The 12,994-nt window shown below is 57.5% G+C and overlaps 1 protein-coding gene across 2 annotated transcripts in view; it reads left to right on the plus strand.

The window, feature by feature from the left end:
• Positions 1–223: 223 nt before the first annotated feature.
• GRM4 (glutamate metabotropic receptor 4) overlaps positions 224–12,994 on the plus strand; it is a 41,022-nt gene continuing 28,251 nt past the window's right edge. The window contains exons 1-2 of one of the 2 annotated variants that reach the window (XM_085210380.1): positions 236–498; positions 6,972–7,715. In XM_085210380.1, the coding sequence (XP_085066506.1) occupies positions 7,197–7,715 (519 nt within the window). In that variant the 5' untranslated portion in view covers positions 236–498; positions 6,972–7,196. Of the gene's footprint in view, positions 499–6,971; positions 7,716–12,994 lie in introns of both variants that reach the window. The other variant, XM_085210381.1, reaches the window with a different exon arrangement.

Here is a 12,994-nt window from a genome sequence, read left to right on the forward strand (position 1 = left end):
GGGACAGGTCCGGGGGGCACGACGGTGTCAGCTCCATCCTCTCCCGCTGCCGGGGCTGAGGCGGGCGGGGGTGCAGCCGATCCCCCTCCCCGGCCCAGGGGGGGCAGCGGGGGACGTGGGGCGCCCCATCAACCCCCCCAACCCTCCGCGCTGCGCTGCTGCTTTAAAAGGCTGGCAAACCCCGCGGCGGGCTTCCCAGCGCTTCTTCATGCAAAACTTCCCAAGCCCCAGCTCTCCTCCTCCTGCTGCTCTTCCTCCTCCTCCTCCTCCTCCTCAGCGCGGCTGCGGAGCGCGGCGGGTCCCGCCCGGCTGCGGCTCTCTCGGCTCCGGGCCGGGGCCGGGGCTGCGGGGGGGGTTGTCCCCGGCAGGGCTCGTTCCCTCCGCATGCCGCAGGGCCCCCCCTGGCTGCCCGAGCCCCCCCCGGGGCCGGAGGCGGCGGCCGTGGCCGCGGCCGGAGAAGGGGTCGGAGCCGCCGCCAACTTCGTGCGCTGCCCGCGGGTAAGTGCGGGGCGTCCCCCCTTAGCCCCTCTGCCCCCCAAACCTTCCTGCAGCGCGGCTGCCCCCTCCTCCCTTCCCCGCAGCCCCGCTCGCTCTCTCCGCTCCACTCCAGCATTTCCACCCCCCCACCCCCCTTTTTTTTTTTTAATTAATTAAATAATTTTTTTATTAAAGGTGGGGGCTGCGGCGGTGGGGATTGCAACACGGAGCCCCTCACTCTCCCTCCCCCCTCTCGGTCACAGCTTGTCCCCAGCGGTCGGGACCCTCCCCACCTCATTGCATTATTAACAGCGATGGGGCAGCAATGCTCTGCCCCTCGACTCCCCGCTGCACCCCGGCGCTGCGGGACACGGAGAGGGGAGCACCGCACGGCTCTACCCTGAGCCTGGGTGGGGGGGACTGGGCATGGAAGGGGTTCGGGGCGGGGGGTGCTGCCCTCACATCGCTGCAGCGAGCACAGCAGCACGGCGGGGGCCGCAGAGCTGACCGCAGGACAGGGGGATCCCGGGGGTGGGAGTCCCCATTGCAGCTTGAGGGAGGTTGGTGGGGGCACAGCCTCACCCGGAGCTGCAGCAGCCCCATCTCCGGGCTGGGAGCCGCTGTGCACTCACGCAGCTCGCGGGGTTTGTTTTCTTCTGCCTCCTCTCGGTTGTTTTTTTTTTTTTTTTTCCTATTTTTTATTTTATTTTTTTTCCTGGGAGAGCGGTGCGGCTGCGAGAGCCGAAGTTGGCAGCCGTGGGAAAAAAGCGGAGAACTCTCCCAGCATCTCCAAACGCGGCCCCACCGCTCTCCTCCTCCTTCTCCTCCTCCCTCGGTGCGATGAGTTGGCCGTGCTCTGCCGCTCTCCTGCTGCTGCCCCAGGGGTAGAGCCGCTGCCTTCGGCGGTGTCTGCGGTGGAGAAGGGAATGTGTGTATGTGGGGGGGGAGGGGGAGCCGCACCGCGTAGGTGATGCGAGGCTGGGGGTTCGCAAAGCCGGGCTGGAGGGGTTGGGAAGCCTGCCTGCGTGCTGGCGGGGAAGGATGGAACGGAACCGATCTGTTGAATGCAGCAAGGAGCTCAGGCAAATGCCAAGAGAAGTGCCAAAAGAAAAAGCTTTCTTCCTTCCCTGCCGTCGCTGGGTGGGAGCGGGGAATTTTCTGCGCTGCTGCGGTGGGTGAGGGGGGGATGTGTGGGGTCCCAGTGCAGAGCAGCTTTGTGAGGGCAGCAGCGGGCTCTGGTTACCCTGGGTTTGTGGGCAGATCTGGGTGGGGGGCTGCGGCGGGCTCCGAGCTGGGGCTGTTTCCCTGCACCCCAGAGATGCAGAGAGGTGCTTTCCCGGTGGGTTTTTCACCAGGAGCTGAAGCTGTGCTGCAGCTGCAGGCTGAGCCTGCATCCCAGGGCACAGCATCGCCATTTGGAGGAGCCCACCGGCTCCCCAAAAAAAGGGCATCACGTGCCTCAACTTTGGCATCAGGCAGGAGGAGGATGGATTTGTCAGCTCAGCCACCCCCTTCCAGTTCTTCCCAGAAAGGCAACGGCTTGAAGAAGTGGCAGGTCCTAATTATAACACGCACGAACCCGCTCCCTCCGCCCTCCCCATCTCTGAGCCCACCGTGAGCACCATCCCTTGCTCTCGGGCTTCATGTCTCATGGTGGGGTTTCCTCTTCAGAGTGGCCCTGGATTTCCTGATGCCTTGCACCAAGCCTGGCCGAGGATGGGAGTCTCTGTTTGCAGGGCTGGGTGCAGGCAGAGGTTGGTGCTGTCAGAGAGGGAACTCGGGGTGCTGGCATGATGGGGAATAGAAACAGCGCACAGCACTGCAGGCATCACGGGGCACCAACATTTCAGCTGTGCCCCCCTTCCGAGCCATTCCAGTGTGCAGAACTGGGGGGTTTTGCTGTGTGTGGCAGAAGCAAGGCTCCTTCCTCCCCCCTCGGAGCTGCTTACTGGGTGCAGTGGGAGCCTGGTGAGGTGCGGCGCTGCCGTCGATGCTCTGCAGCCGAATCCTCCTTCCTCGTCTTCTCCTCACTGAGAGCCAATCCTTCAAAGTGAGGGATTAGCCGTGGCCTGCTTTGCGAAGGGAGGGGGAAGGAGAGCCGCTCGCCTGCAGTTAAGGATATATATATATATAGTGTGATAAATATTCCTGGAGTGATCCGCGCCCAGTGGGAGCTGCTTTTGTCGGACTGCAGCAGCCTGCAGGGCAGCGTGGAGTGGTGGCACCCAGCGTGGGGCTGCTGCTGTCCCCACATCCGTGGGGCTGAGCGGGGGAGCATCAGCCTTTCCTGCAAAGCCCCGAGCGCAGCAGCAGCAGCAGCAGCAGCAGCAGCAGATCCCGGCGTTTGCAGGACCTCACAGAGCTGAGGGGGTCGGCAGGGCTGGGGTTGTGCAAGCATTGTGATATCTATCAGTCTGTGCATCCATCTGAAGGGGCTGCATCCCAGGGTGGATCAGGTGAGTTTTCGGGTTAAAATCAGGGGTTTCTGCTTGCTGCTGCCTGCCGAGCCGTGGCTTTGCGATCACTGGGGCACTCGACCTGAATACTTAAGATTTTCCCTGGCGAGAGAGAACTTAACCCGACATCTCCTCCTTCACCACGTCTGAATTCTGCTGTGCTTCACCAGAGGCTTTGCAATTAAAAAAAGCAGGACCCAAAGCGAAGTTCCTTGCAATAGCTTGCAAGTGGGGAAGAGCAGTCGTGAACTAACTGGGATATTGTGCTGCGCGCCGGCTGTCCCTGCCTGCCAAAGGATGAGCAGGTGGGCAAAGAAATGGCCTTGATTTCCAAAAAGATGCCAGTGAGCGGCATCAGCATCGTGGGGACACAGCGGGGTCTGCCTAAAGGGATGGGTGTGGGATGCAGTGGGTTCCCATTGCTGTCCTCCAGCTCTCCATGGGACGCGGACGTTGCGCCTCTCGGCTTTGCCCGCAGTGATGGAGCTGTGATTAGTGCTCAGCACTTGGGCACATGAGAGCTGAACGTGCTTGCCTGCTGCACGGAGCTGATGGCAGTGCAGTAACTTCGTTTTGACCCAGAGAGAAATGGGCAATTTCTTCCTTTCTTTCTTAGTTTTCCCTTTGAAGGAGCTTTTGTATTGCTGCAACATCCCTGTGCCTTTGAGGCGGCTCTGCTCCCTGGGCAGGGCTGGGTGCCCCCCTTAGGGATTCCATCTGAGCCCCACACACTGAGCACAGGGTTGTGGGTTTTGAGGCTGCTCCCCTGGCAGCAGCAGTTGCAGACATGGGGGGTTTCTCCCTGCTTCTTCCTGGCTCTGAGGCAGCACCAGGATGGGGAGGGGAAATTTTGCAAACATCGCTGGTGGTGCATTCAGAGAGGGGATCCATCTGCCTCACCCAGAGCTGCACCAGCATTGCTGCCTGCAAGCTGCTTGCTAGATGGTCTTTGAGGTCCCTTCCAACCCAAGCCATTCCATAAGTCTATGATTTTCACCCTTGGAGGAGCTGAGCCCAGGTGAGGTTGAGGGTCCATCTCTGGAGCCCTGCAGCCGGGGTGCAACACTGCCTATGGCATCACTGGGCTCCACAGCACCCTCAGCTGTGCCTCACTGCAGCTCCGGTGCAATGCTCACAGCTGCAAGAGCTGAAGCCTGCTGGTGGCTGGGGAAGGCTGTGCCAGGGTGGGTTCCTCAGTGGGCATTGGGAGCAAGGATGGCAGTGCCACAGGGATGGCTGGCGGCTCAGGAGCACGGCCACCACTAGAGGGGGGCAGGATGACACCGTGCAGCACCTCCTCCGCGTCCTCAGGGTGCTGGGGCACCTCCTCCTGACCCCTTGGTTCTCCCTGTCCCCGCATGGTTTGGGGGCAGCGAGATGCAGCACTGCCTACTTCTGCAGCTCCAGGTACTGGTTGGATTTATCTGACCCAAGCAAGGCAATAATCCGTGGGATTTCCTGCCGGGTCTGGAAATATGCTTGGCTGGGATTAGTCCTTGCACCCTATGCCAGGTCTCAGATTTGAGCATTGCAGGGCTGGGATGAGGGTGATGGTAGGGTTCGTTCCTCACCAACAAAGCGCTTGGTGGAAACAAGAGGCAGCAGCCTTGCTCCTTAGTCTGCCCGGGATGCATATGCACACTGAGGTTCTTGCAAACATGCATGTTTTTTCTCTGCTCGTGGTGAGCCCTGCTGTGCAAACAGCACCAGGAGCACAGCTCCACCACCTCGCTGCTCACAGGTGTGTTCTCCACCCCACCGAGTGCTCAGCACAGGTGTGCCTCTCCATCCAGATGTGCAGGAAGAGCTGCTCTGGGAGGTGCAGGGGATGCAGCTCGCATTCCTTGGGAGAGGGATGGGCCCACCTCCTCCTCAGTCTGATTTTTAAGGCTGGGGCTCCTCATCCAGGGGATGTCTTGGAGAAACAGCTTCTCATCTCCTGCCCCTTTCGATGAGAGCTCCGTCTGCTTGCAGCGCAGGCTTGTACAGTAATTCAGGCTGCATCTCCCTAATGATTCAACAAGGGATTCAAACCAGCTCTCCCCTCCCCATTATTTGCGCTTTTTTTCTTGCCTGCCATGATATTTTTACCTTCAGTTCGTTCAGACTGTATGATCAAAGGAGGCACAAAAGGGAGAGAGCAGAGAGGGAAAAGCTTACAAGAAGAAAGGCAGAGGCTGTGGGCTCTGGGGGCTGTAGGCTGGGGGAGAGCAGCTTCTACTCAGAGTGGGGCTGCGTGGAGCTCCGACAGCAGAACTGCAGCCCCTGGGGCGAGGGCACAAGAAGAGACCCAATTGCCTCTCCTGGGTGCAGGGGATGCTTCCCTTTGCCCCGCTCCCTGCACGGGATGGTGCTTGCACAGCCCCAGAGAAGATGGGACTGTCCTTGTGGAGTTATGGTCCTTCCCCTATCCCCCATCCCTATGGGATATGCTCCCAGGAACGCGCCCATGGGACTGTCCTGCTGGGAGGTGGCGTTGAAGCTGGGGCAGCTTTCGTGCTGCAGCACTCCCCAGCTGCTGCCTTGGGAAGCACGAAGCTCAGCACTGGGTAATTCTGGTTGTCTTAAAAGCCCCAGCTGTCAGAAACGCTTTGGAGATGGGCCTTCAAGTGGCTGCGATGGGCAGGGATGTGCATAATTCATGGGGGTGAGTTGAGGCAAGGGCCCTCCCAGCTGGTGAGGCTGCGGAGCTCTGAGTCTCCTCCATGAGTGTAAAGGGACTCAGCCCCATCATCATCCCCATGGGACTGGGGTGGGTCCAGCCCAGCAGGTGCCGGGTGCTGAGCTCTGTACCAGAGCTGAGATTAATTGCAGCTGTTCCTTGGGCTGTTCCAGCCTGTCCTACTTGGGAAATGCATCTGTCTGCTGTGCTCTCTGCTTTTTGGTGCCTTGCATTAATCATGTGCTGCCCTTGCAGCATCCGTCAGCAGCTGCTACAAGGGAGCACCCACCCCAAAGGGGAAACTGAGGCAGGGGTGTGCTGTGGGGCAGGGGCACCTCCAGGGACAGAAGGCTGCAGGCGTGGGTGTGAGCACAGCCTGACAAACAGCACTGTCCCAATGAAGGATGCCAAGCAAGCCCTGGGCAGGCTCTGACCCACTGCTCCTCCCCTGTGGACACTCAGCTCAGGGGGCTGAGCACGTTTGTAACCAGCTGCTCTCAGCTGCTTTTAATTTGAGCTAAGCATCGGCTCACCTCCCTGGGGCAGGCAGGAAGCCAAACCTTCCTTGCAGCTTGGGGAGCCCTCAGTGCTGTCGATATTTGCTGGTGAAAGCTGTCAATAACTGCTGCTTGCAAGAAAGCAGCAGCCGATGCAGAGCTCAGCAGCCTGAATGAAGAGCAGCAATGCTTAGGGGGGCATTTCGGATACATAATTCCTGGTTTCTTCAGTGCACAGCCAAATCAGCTTTTGCTTAAACCCTAGATCAGCTCTGAGCCTGCTTGGTTTGCAGCATAGTGCTTGAGGTGTGCAGTGGTGATGGCAATGCCCTCGTGGCAGGCGGTGGGGAAGTTGTTGGGCTCCCCTGTCTCTGGGATTCAGCTGTTTGGCACCTCCATTGCTTGGCCTCATTGTGCAGGGATGAAGGCAAGCTGCTAATGGCAGCAGCCTGCATGTGGCAGGGCTGTGGATGGGGACTCTAGGAGGCTGTGAATCAGGTAGAAGGCATGCTCTAAGACAGGAGGAGTCAGAGCTGTGGGTACATTTGGGTTTGCCTCTCTCTGAGCACTGTGCTGAGACTTGAGCCAACCCACCAGCTTTCCTGAGAGGCTTTGGGATGGGATGGGATGGGATGGGGTGGGGTGGGGTGGGGTGGGGTGGGATGGGGTGGTTTGGACCCTGCTGCTTCCCTGCAGCCCATCCAGTCTCCCACCTGGCTCCACTCCAGGAACCATGTGAGCCTCTTTACCCGGATGAAAAAAGCCCCATATCCCAGATTGTTTCCTTGGACTCTCTGATAAAAGCTTGAAACAGCCAAATCCCTCTCCATGCTCCTGTTTGATTTTCTTTCTCTTTCTCTCTCACTTCTCCCTCCCAAGGGCTCTGCAGGAAGGACCCGAAGCTCTGCTTGGGCTCACATCCCTGCCTCCTCTCCGCAGCGTAGCAATGCCAGCGCCAACACCCCATAGCAGCCCCACCTCTCACTGCACACGGGGGGCTGGTGTCACCCATGGGCACCACTGAAGGAGCCCCCGGAGCCATGCTGCCTGCTTGACTGCTGCCGGGTTTCGGGCCGCGCACTCTGCCCCAGCACGGCTTCGGCGATGAGCGGGGCTTCTTTTTGCATGGAGCGTCTCTCTTTCTGCCTCCTCCTGAGTGCCTGGAGCTGGGGTTGGGCGCCCGGGGATGCCGCCAAGCCCAAGGGCCAGGGCTACCCGCACATGAACTCCATCCGCATCGACGGGGACATCACTCTCGGGGGGCTCTTCCCCGTGCACGGCCGGGGCGCTGAGGGCAAAGCCTGCGGAGAGCTGAAGAAGGAGAAGGGCATCCATCGCCTGGAGGCCATGCTCTTCGCCCTGGACCGCATCAACAACGACCCCGACCTGCTCCCCAACATCACCCTGGGTGCCCGCATCCTGGACACGTGCTCACGGGACACGCACGCCCTGGAGCAGTCGCTGACCTTCGTGCAAGCCCTGATTGAGAAGGACAGCACCGAGGTGCGCTGCGTCAATGGTGGGCCCCCCATCATCACCAAACCTGAGCGGGTGGTCGGCGTCATCGGCGCCTCGGGCAGCTCTGTCTCCATCATGGTGGCCAACATCCTGCGGCTCTTCAAGGTACGGGTCCCAAAAATAGGGGCAAAAACAACTGTGTGGGGAAAGAACCACGCTTGTTCACGCTTTCTTCTTCTTCCGTGGCTGGGGGCAGGCAGGAACTCTCACGAGTGTCTTTAAAACCATTTTCCTGCCTCCCCCGTGTCCCCAGGGATCCCCTCCTCCACTCCCTCGGTGGCAATGCTGCAGCAGCAGGGCTTTATCTCGGAGGGTGGGATGCTGGCGCTGCTGGCGTCAGCAGGGATGCGGGATGGAGATGGCCTTGCAGGGGAGGTTAGCTGGGATGGGGAGGTTGGATGCAAGATGGGACCACGGGACATGGGAGGCTCCTTCTTGCCACTTCTATCCCTGAGCGAGTTGCTCAGAGCTTGGTTCTGGTGGATCTTCAGAACCCCAAGACAGACAGTGCTCATGTTGGAAGGAGCTTTCATGCAGACCATCCCAACATGGGTTATGGTGATGGGCAGTTCAGTAAGAAGGTTTTGGATTATACACCTGAAATGTAAGGTCACACCTTTGCCAAGTTGCTGGAGATGAGTTTGTTGCTGGGTTGGAGGCAGCTATTGCAGGAGGGGATGCTTGGTGCTTCAGCCCAGGCACAGTGTGGGGACAACGCTGCGTTCTGCTGCTGGTCAGGGTGTGCAGGGGGAGCAGGGTGCTTGGGGCCATGGCATCATCTGAGGGCTGGCTCTCCCTCTGCTCCAACTGCAGGAAAACCAAAGAGTTCATAATTACATCCCCCACGCTGTGCATCTGTTTATCCACAGCAATGTCCTGGGGCTAGCACGAGTGTTTGAGCAAGAGCCCCTTTAGCAGCAAAAAGCAGAGAGCAATGCAAACAGGCTGTGCACCCTGCAGCGCTGCATGCCCCGAGCCATGCTCTGGGTGCTGCCTTCCCTTTCTGAGCCCCCCAAACCCTCCCTTCCCGCAGGGCTGGCTGCCTCCCCCTCCTCGTCCTCACGCTGTGGAGCGCTGAGCCCTCCCGGGAGGGCTGGAGGCTGTTAGCAGAGCCTGAAAAACAGATCGCTGATGGAGTTTGATTTTTCTGGGTCCCTTTTAAAAACGTGTTAATGTTCCAGGCGACGAGCGAGAGGGCTATTCAATAATTAAAATAATATAAATTAGACGGAGCGGGAGGAACTTAAAAGCTATTTTCTGAGACAAAAAAGATTGAGCTCTTGCTTCAGAGAGGGAGGCAGGGAGGAAGGATGCAGTGGAGTGACAGACGGAGGAGTGAAGGGAGCTGCATTGGGTTTGAGTTATTTTTCCTCTTTCTCCCCCAGTTTGGTTGCTTGGGTGAAGCAGCAGTGACCATGCATTGGGGATGCAGCTCAGCCCCGATGCACCACAGCAGTGGTGCTGGTGGCCCAGTGGGGACGTGTCACCAACCTCAGTTGCAACCTCAGTTCCCCACTGCAGCCCCCATCTCTCCCCCAGGCACTGGGGATGGGGACATTGCTCCCGCAGTGCTCTGGGTCCCTCCGTGCCCTGTGCTGCCTGCTCACCGTCGCTCTTTGTTATTCAAATAGTGGGTTTATGGCACAGACATGCTTAAAATGAAAATAAGGCAACTTCCATTTCGCGCTGCTGCTGACCTTTAAGCGCAGGCAGCTCCACTCTGAGGTTCAGCAAAGCGTTTGCCTCCCCAGGCACTGCTGTGCTCACGTTGCCTTTTGCTGTTCCCTTGAGAGGTGGTACTCTGCTGCTGGGCTGAAGCCATAGGTTTGGCCCTGGGACTGTGCACCCAACCATTGCCGGAGCAGAAGCCCTTGGTGCAAAGCACCAGGACACCGCTTGTGCCGAATAGAGCCAAGAGAGAGGCATGGTGATGAGCCCCTGGGTGCAGGGTGAGGTTGGGTGGGTTGTGGCAGTGGTCCCTCCATGCTACCCTAACCCCATCCCCTGCACCTGGGTCTGCTCCATCCCCGTCCCTTCCCTGCCAGCCTAAACTCCTTGGCAGTGAGGGCTGGTGCAACCCTGGCAGGGATTTTGTCGCTTCCATGCTACATAAATAAATAACATGTCCTTCGTTAGATGCCACTGCCTAATTAAAGCTGTACATCAGTGGAACAACTTGCAGATGCGGCATCCTCTGTCCAAGCTGGTTTCATCACTCCTCGTGGCTCTGCATGCAGAAAATCCTCCCCCCAAATCCCTGCTCTCGCCTCCTTGCGATAGCATCTCTCTGTCGTCACTGCCAGAGCTTTCTGGCACACTCCAGCTCCTTCCCACCCCTGTCTGCTGCCTATCCAACCTCAGCTCTACTCACTTTCTCCTGAACAACCACAGCAATGTGAAAAGAAACCAAATCCATCCCCTGCAAATGGGACTCCCAAAGGCTGTGGCAGGAGCTGGGCTGTGCCTTGCAACCCAGTGCTGACCCAGCTGGTCTGTGGCGAGGACTCATCCAGGGCAAGGATCTTCCCTTGGCGAGTGAGAGCACCGAGTGCTTTGAGGCATTCCTTTCCTCCACTGTTGCAGTGAGTCGTGGAGCTCTTTTTAGCACAGGGGTGTTGCACAGCATGAATAATTCACCCAAGGGAGGATGGCGGCCCGTTGTGCAGGAGCTGCATGTGCTCGTGTGTGTGTGTGTGTGTGTGTGTGTGTGTGTGTGTGTGCACTGACTTCACTGGCTGGGAATGTAGGGCAGGTGCAGACGTTGTGGGGTGAGCACTGGGATGTGGGGGTTGGAGAAGCATTGCATTCTGCACCATGCACTGATACTTAGCGGGTAAATAACCTTCATGAAGACTGGAAGGTGGAAATGGGCCGGGGGACGCTCTGATTAATCACCCGCTCTGCTCCTGCTGCTTCATTTTGCTGGGTTTGTTACAGCAAATTGCAGCCCCTGGGGCTGCCCCAGCCCTGGATGAGGAGGAGGAGGGTGCAGGGCCGACGAGGAGTTCAATGAGGGACGGCAGCTACTCCCTGCACCCAATGCTTTGATTTCAGCTGTGCTGGGAGCTGCTTTTTGGGGGGAAAAAAGAGCAAGATTTATGTGCTCGGTTTGCTGGGCTGTGGGAAAGGAGTGTGCAGGATGGGAGCTCATCTCTCCCTTCCCTGAGCTGCATCCCCTCAAGTGCAGCTGTGTCATCCTGGAGCAGCCGGTGGCATTGGTCTGGGAAGCAGAGGAGTTGATGATCAGCTCCATGGTGAGGTGGATTTTGGATACCTGCCCCGTGTTTCCAGCTGGGGAACCAATAGGGTTGAGGTCTGAGCAGGCCCTGCAGCCCCCCCAGCCCCTGTGGTACTTTACGCTCTCTCTAATTAAAAGCTGCCGTCCAAATGGCTCAATGATGGAAATTCTAATTAAATCAATTCCATCTTGTTGGTGAACCAGAGGTTTGCATAAGATATGCATGAAATTAATAATTATGGTTAGGGAATTAGCTGCTCGTGACCCCATCTCTGGCTCGTGGGGGGGTGGGGGGGGCTGCTGTGCAGACTATGGCTATGTGCCCTGTGTATCTCCTCTGGGGCCATGCTGAAGTTGTCACCTTTGTTGAATTCTTTCCAATCTGGAAGAAATTTTGTTCCTCCACTCTTAGACAAGATGCTGTGTAAGTTTGTGAGCTGGTGGTAATGGGAACAGTGTGAAAACCCAGTGCTTTTGTGGTGGAGGTATCAGGAGAGCATTTGAGGTTGACCACAATGGCCCACTGCCATCTGCACTCCTCACCCCAGCTGCTGCCTGCTCCCCTGCCATGCTCTTGTGCCCTGGGGATGCTTCTAGAGGCTGAGGGCATTTCTAAACAATGCTGACTGTGTATTTTTGTCCAAAGTAAAGGGAGAAGGAGTTTTATTCCTCCTATCCCAGGGTTACCGCTTGCTCTGGATGGGATAAAGGAGCTCTGGGATGCAGGAGATCTGATCCCTCTCATTTCCCCACCACGCTGTGGAGTTCAGCCTGGGCTGGCCATGACCCAGGTGAGGAGCTGGGACCCACACCGTGCCTCTGTGACTTCATTCTTGTGCTTTGCCCAAACCTGCAGCCGAGATGCATCACCAGCTCCCCCCCACCTGCAGCTGCCTTCTTTCTAAGAACCTCAAATTCCTTGCCTGCATTTTGCTTTTATGGACCTGAAAGAACTTTTGTCTTTTATCTAAGAAAATAGCTGATGCCAGGAGTTGGGCTATTGTAAACCAGGAGATCAAAAAGGCAGAGGGGGAAAAAGGCAGAGGAAATCTATCAAATGGTCATTTGGGAACTGGTCTTTTATTTTCACTTCCATCCAGGGTAGTACAGTGAGAGAGAAAAGCTCTTTCAATTTGTTTATTAGAATCCAGCATCTTGCTACAGTCTGTGCATCAGTGAGTGTGTTCTAGGTATGTTTCTGAGCAGGGGTTGGACCAGGGGTTAATCCCACACATATTCTCCATGCAGAGCCCAGCAGCTCTTCCACAGCCCTTGGTGGCTTGCATGGGATGCAGCATGCTGGGGCACGTCTGGGAGGTCTCTGTCTCTGTCCCCATTCCCATCTCCATCTCATCCCATCCCCATCTCCAAACTCAACTCTACTCCATCTTCATCCCATCCCCAACCCCACTGCACCCCCATCCCGTCTCCAATGCCATCTCCAACCCCATCCTATTCCATCCCCATCCCTAACCACACCCCATCTTCATCCCAACCCAACCCCATCCCCATCCCAACCCCATCCCCACCCAACTAAAACCCCATCCCAACCCCATCCCCTTCCTCATTTCCAACCCCATCCCATCCCCTGCTGAGGACGTGGTTTTATTTAAACCATTTTATAGAGAAAATCTCCCCATGCAACCACACGAGGAAAAGGCATGGAGGGAAGCAGCCGTGCAGCCCAGCTCCCTTTCCAGACAAGTGATTGCTGGGCACACACCTCACCAGCTGAGCAGAATGTTAATCACACCTCGTGCACCAGCTCTTGCTCACAGCTCCCCACCGAGTAGATCGCAGCCCCTCAGAAAGGAGCACAAAGCAGATTGTCACTGAGAATAATCCCATTTGTGTCCTGATAAAGGTTCCTTCCTTTCCTTCTTCTCCTGCTCGTTCTCCTTCTCTCCCTTTTTTCATCTCCAGCACTGCAGGTAGGTAGAGGGGTGCTGCTTCTTTCCAGGGACCGTTTAGCATTCAGGTGGAGTCATGGATTTATAATGTTGGGATCACATTTAATAGAGAGCGAGAGCCTGGAGTAGAAGAGGGGAAAATAATAGAGAAGCAAAGAGAAAACTGTGGTGCAGGCCAGGAGCACGAGTGGAGGAAAGATGAGGGGAGCTGGGGGAGCTGGGCAGCTCTGTTGCTT

Source organism: Meleagris gallopavo, chromosome 28 (genome assembly GCF_905368555.1).
Source record: "Meleagris gallopavo chromosome 28, MGAL_WU_HG_1.1, whole genome shotgun sequence".
NCBI classification, from domain to species: Eukaryota; Metazoa; Chordata; class Aves; order Galliformes; family Phasianidae; genus Meleagris; species Meleagris gallopavo.